Below are 6,000 nucleotides of genomic sequence, written 5' to 3' on the forward strand. Positions count from 1 at the left end.
TGGAGGATCTGGTCACGCCTTTCAGCATCGGACAGATCATCTAGGCAACAAATCAACAGAGTAACCATTACTCTTTCAGAAGGAGAGAAGAAATCTAGGGTTATCAGAGATGGGAGAGAGGAGGAGAAGGGGATAGGGAGAGATTGGACAAGGGGCATAAAGAATAAGTATGATTTGTAACAATATATATGCTAGTAATATTGATTTGATCAACATATGTCAACGTTGAGCCCCCAAAATATGTATAATCAATTATGATTCAATAAAAATTAAAAATAATAAAATAAAATTAGTTTTAAAAAAATCAAGTTGTTATCTTAGAGATCATGAGGGTCTGTGAGCAGCCAGGCACCCTGTGCTTCCCACAGGCTCATTTTCTGCCACTATCTCCCACTTCATGCTGTGTATCAGATTCCATTTATTTAGCCCCCTATTCACTTCTGAAAATACTGATATCTAGGCCCTCACCTCCCCAGCCCAGACTTCTGGACTGATGGATCACATCGCTGGGAGGACAGCCCAGTACCTGCTCTTCCCTTCCAGCCAGGCCAACACACCACATCTCATGTGCACAACAGCTGACAAAGATAAACCCAGGACATTCTAGAGCCTCGGTCGCAACACCCCAGACCTACTCACGCTCTTTTCCAATTCTTACCAGCTTTTGACTTTTGGTTTCTCTCTCTTTTTTGGAGCTGCTTTTACTTCTTGGGCCTGATGTTTGAAGCTCATCTCCTTTATTTTGAACTTTAGAGTTCTTTAAAGACCCACCCCACTACTGTCTTCTCCTCTTGGTCACCTTGGATAGAACAGACAGCTGGCTCCACCTTCAGCCAACTAGGACCCAAGCTCTACTCAGGTCTCCTTGGCTAGCCTGGCCCATCCCACTCCCATGGCAAAGGAAAGGGTCAAAACCAAAATCAATAACTCTCCCTCATGAAAACTCTCCAGAAGACTTCCCTGTTTATAGGGGATATGATGCCCTGATGTTTTACCATACTGTCAAATGGTTGGGTAAGTAAACAGGAGCTGGTCAGAGCTGGGCACCTCAAAGAAGGGAAAGAAGGGCACCACTTGTGGTCAGTCTGGGGCATCCTGGCAACAAGGTCTCTGTCACTGACATACAGCCTACTTCCTGCCTTGCCATCACATAAGCTGCCATACTTCCTAGAAAGAAGAAAACATACTGGGAAAAAAAGTAGGAGGGTGGCCAGTGGCCAGAAGATAGAAAATGAAAACAAAAAACAAAAAACCCCAGCCAATCAATAACATCTCAGACACTGGGGCTAATTTTCACAGTATCTGCAGCCTAGAACACTTTCTTTCTGACTCAGATGATCTTGGGTCTAGAGTCAATAGGACTTGTAAGTTCCTCCTTCCTGGTGCTAAACATGAGGTACAGGTAGCCCAACAGCTATCAGTATTCAGGACAATCGCTGATGCAGATCCATCCCTGGAAGTCCAACCAAGCAATAAGTTCTAAGTGAAAAAAGCTGCACCAAAGAGTTAAAGCTAGTTCAGCAACCAGAAGCACCACGGCACACAGCATTCAGAACTGAGGTTGTGCAGCCTTTCTCCTGAGGACCTCCCAAAGCCTCCTGCTGGTCCTTTCAAGGGCCCTGAATACTCCTGATTCTGATCCTGCTGCTGGGTTTGAAAAACTTGCTCCTTTAATTTAGTTGTGCTACTTCACAACCTTCTCCTGAGCTACACGGTGTAAATGTATTCCCCCTTTACATCTCCATTTATTACTCACATAGCTCCTGCACTCCTAACTCACCCACGGACCATCTGTAGGTTAATCTGGATCAAGAGATAATGTACCATAGCCAGTCTCAGGCCTCTACTCTGAGAACAAAAGACAACAGCTTTGCCCTTATTATGCTGTCACTACCCTAATACTTGTCGTCAATTGGGATTTTATTGAAGACTTGACATTATAATTTATTTTTTTCACAATGAAATTAGTCCAATAGCAACTATGCTGCCATAGAAACAGCTCCGTATGTCCACAGTAATCCTGGGTTGTTTGCCCAATTCGTCACTGTTCAACTTTACTTTCTTAGTGACATTCTCAACGGCACGTGATCCACCAAATGTGCAGAACACAGAGGAGAGCCAGGACGTTACATAAGAGAAGGCGGCAGTGCTTCGACTTGTGTAGTGAGGAGCTAGGTGCTCCTGCTCCCCTGCCACAGTGCATGGGCTCAGAGATGGCATTTGTTCAAACCATATATTGAGTGCCTCCTGGGCCAGTTTCTGTGCTAGGATACTAAAAAGACCCAGTCCTGCTGCAGAGATCTCAATCTGATGTGGAAAATGTACAAAAACCAAAGTATATACACAAAATGATGAATACTGTCACAGTGCTGTGAAAGCAATAGACAGGTGTCATGATAGAAAGAAGAGGTCTATTTCAGATAGAGAGGTCAGGGAAAGCGTGGGGCCCTGACATTTAAGCTGAGACAGGATGTGAAAGACAGGGATGTGGGTCAGAAGGAAGAGTCTAGGAGGGGACCAGCCTGAGATGGGAAAAGACCCTGGCAGATTTGGGGAAGTGGATGAAGACAGTAGGGCTGAGGCATAGGAAGGGAAGGAGAGATGCAGTCAGAGAGGTGGGTGCAGGCTAGATCCACCTTGAAGACCGAAGTAAGAATTCGGGACCTTCAGCAGAGAAGTGACATGATCTCATTAGTATTTTAAAAAGACTTAGTTGCCATGGTGTTATCAATGATTCCATTAGTATCTATGGGCCCAAGTCACTGTGATAGCTGAAGAAACTGGATGGGATATTGATATCCACTCTCCCTCCAAAGTGGGGCACAGGGTCAGGAGCTAAGGAGGAGGGGTTCCTTGTCTGGGCTTGAAGCTCAGTCCTGGCATGGAGAAACATCCTCTTGCTCCTCACAGCCTTCCTAGCTCTACTGTCATGTTTCTCTCACTAGAACACATGCTCCTTGAGGGCGGGGCAGGGTCTTATTCACCTGTGGTCCCAGTGCCTGGCTCATAGCTCTGCACAGAGGAGGTGCTCAGTAAATGCTGGATGAATGGATGATCAACTGCACTGGCCTTTAGCTGTAGCACCTAAGGTTGGGGTGTGAGGCTAGAGCCATCCTAGACAGGTAGTAGAAAGGCCTTGAGGGCACTCTGCAGTTGGTAAAGCACTGGGCTAAGAGAAACACACCAGTGTCTATGGAACCCTTTTTTAGGAATGACACTGCTTCACAATTTTTTTTTTTTTTTTTTAAAAGATGACCGGTAAGGGGATCTTAACCCTTAACTTGGTGTTGTCAGCACCACGCTCAGCCAGTGAGCGAACCGGCCATCCGTATATGGGATCCGAACCCGGGGCCTTGGTGTTATCAGCACCGCACTCTCTTGAGTGAGCCACGGGCTGGCCCTGCTTCACATTTTTAAAACTTTTTCTTTGGGGTTCAAGAATTTTTTTCACAGAACTTATTTGAGGGCCATTACAACCTAAGTATTTATTTAATTAGCCCACCTATTCTGCCATGATTCTTTTTTCTTTTAAATTAACAAAGTTTATTTTTGAGAGCAGTTTTAGGTCCACAGCAAAATTAAATGGAAAGTACAGAGAGTTCCGATATATGCCCTGTTCCCAGGCATATACAACGTTCCCCACTAACAACATCCCGCACACCAGTGGTATGTTTGCTACGACTGATAAACGTCCACTGACACATCATCACCCAAAGTCCATGTTTACATAAGGATTCACATGAGGTGCTGTATATTCTATGGGTTTGGGCAAATGTAGAACAACATGTACCCACCAGCAGTTATTCTTTTTAATACCGAATCCAGTTCATGGGCTTATTTCCCATTTTCAGGTCAGTTCCCTTGCTTGACCCGCTGAGACTTACATTACGAGCACCTTTATCCCCAAGACACGCTGACTGTGGTTCTTACCTTTTTTTTCTCCTGTGAAGGGCACAAAGTCCTCCCGGTCTTTCTGTTCCAAAGCCTCCTTCTCCAGGTACATGAGGAGATGCTCACGATCAAATGGGCCAGTGGCTGCTTTCTGCGTCTGGTCTTTCTGTCGGAATCCAGCTGGCAACATTGCACTCTGACAAGACAGAAGTATGAACGGGAAGGAAAGATGTCTGCTGGACTGAGACTCTATTACCTCCTCCCCGACCCCACTTGCTGTTGTGGGGGACACAGGGAGAAGGATACCTATGCAGAGATGTGGGTCATTGCTGAGGCCCTACTTGTTCTAACACCCTGTGCTGCAAAGAGGGTTTCCAATGAGCTCAAACAGAGCACAGACGACTAGAGGAGCCTCTGAGTCTTCTGCAGCTGCCTTCCAGAATGTGATGGCAAAAGGCTCCTTTCCTTGTAGATCCCACTTAGGTTTGGCTAGATTTGTACCCAAGGTGCTCCCAGGCAGGAATATGGAGACTCTAACAAGGAGCCAATGGGCTACACTCTCTTATTACTAACCCGTCTCCTGCGGAAACATCCAAATGGGTAAGTGGATATTACGGTAGATGTTAACACTGTCTTGATTAAGCTTTGAGACTCCTTCCTTAAGCTTAAAAAATAAAAACAGAATATTTGTTTTTTAAAGAAAATACAATATCCAAAGTATCTGTCATATCAGAATATCATATAAGTAATTTTATTTTATTTAAATTTTTATTTATAGTAAAACCATTATTTTGGATCTTCCAATTCTAAGTTTAAGACAATACCATCAGGGTGAAGAAAGTGCTTGTTAAACAAACAATATAACCAGCTACTTAGCTTTTTAAGAATGTATAAAAATATTAGGAGCCATTTAAATTGACATATGTCATTTAAATTGACGTATTATGATTATAGTCATTCTAATCTATCCATTGTTGTGGGATTGGCAAAGATTTCAAGTCATTTATGCATTTGAAAGAAATGAGATTTAAAAAATCTGCATTTGTGGTTAAATACTTCGTTTAAATACCATCTCTGACATTTACTAGTGCAGATCTTATGTAAATTACCTCCCCAAGTCTGTCTCTTCATTTATGAACTGGGGATAATACAATTTACCTCAAGGGCTTCAGTGCCCAGCAAAGTGTATGACTCATAGAAAAAACTTGGTAAGATTTGTTCTCTTTCCTCTTTCCTTTTTTCCCTAAGTCAGACTAGTACTTCTTCAACCAATGAAAAATATTTTCCCCATTAACATTAAACTGGTTTAAAAAAAGAAATTTTTTTTTGGTGGCTAGCCAGTGCAGGGATTGGAACCCTTGACTTTGGTGTTATCACACCATGCTCTAACCAACTGAGCTAACCAGCCAGCGTCCCCCCCCCCAATTTTTTTTTTTAATGCTTCAGGAATTTACTTGTCATCCTTGTGCAGGGGGCATGATAAATCTTCTCTGCATCACTCCAATTTTAGTATGTGTGCTGCTGAAGTGAGCATTTAACCTGGTTTTTGAGAAATATATTTGCCATATCATACTGTAGTGGCTATGAATTTGTAAAAGTAAGTGACCCAAAACCAATGAGGGAAGAACACAGAATTTGCATTTGGAGTAAGCCACGCCATTTATCCCACACTATCATTAACCACTCTGCTTCAGTTCCATGTCACTAACCTCGGGATCTAGGTCATCTAGAACATTTTCCAACTGTTTCAATTCCTCTTCTGAGAGTTTGCCAAGAAGCTCATCTTCATCAATGTTCTTGTATTTCTCCAGCTCTTTTTGAAAGGGGAGTGCCATGGCTTCTTATATACCTTTCTCATGTACCGTGCACATTTAAATGGGCCAGCTTCCTCAGACTTCAGAATACTAATAAAAAAGAAACACTGTTATCTTCTTTCTATAAACAGGACTTACTAACAGGAGACAGAGCTCTGCTGTCCGTGGGGTCTACTGGACGAATAATTCAACTAAAAGGTAATATTACCTTCATGTGTAGAGCAACCTGACAGCTTACAAAGTGTTTTCATATACATTCTTTCACCTGCGTTGACCTTTGCAAGAACCCTGTGAG

The 6,000-nt window shown here is 43.1% G+C and overlaps 1 protein-coding gene and 1 non-coding gene across 3 annotated transcripts in view; both read right to left on the reverse strand.

Annotated features, from left to right (window-relative positions):
• The window catches only part of TMOD2 (tropomodulin 2), a 42,542-nt gene extending 36,816 nt beyond the window's left edge, over nt 1-5,726 (reverse strand). For both annotated transcript variants that reach the window (XM_063091194.1, XM_063091193.1), the window contains exons 1-2: nt 5,601-5,726; nt 3,931-4,087 (exon numbers count right to left, since the gene is read on the reverse strand). In XM_063091194.1, the coding sequence (XP_062947264.1) occupies nt 3,931-4,087; nt 5,601-5,726 (283 nt within the window). The remainder of the gene's footprint in view (nt 1-3,930; nt 4,088-5,600) is intronic.
• LOC134374207 (U6 spliceosomal RNA) lies at nt 5,318-5,425 on the reverse strand. The gene has a single exon (XR_010023080.1). It is a non-coding gene; the product is annotated as a U6 spliceosomal RNA (small nuclear RNA).
• Nucleotides 5,727-6,000: the final 274 nt, after the last annotated feature.

This window comes from Cynocephalus volans, chromosome 3 (assembly GCF_027409185.1).
Source record: "Cynocephalus volans isolate mCynVol1 chromosome 3, mCynVol1.pri, whole genome shotgun sequence".
Lineage (NCBI taxonomy): Eukaryota > Metazoa > Chordata > Mammalia > Dermoptera > Cynocephalidae > Cynocephalus > Cynocephalus volans.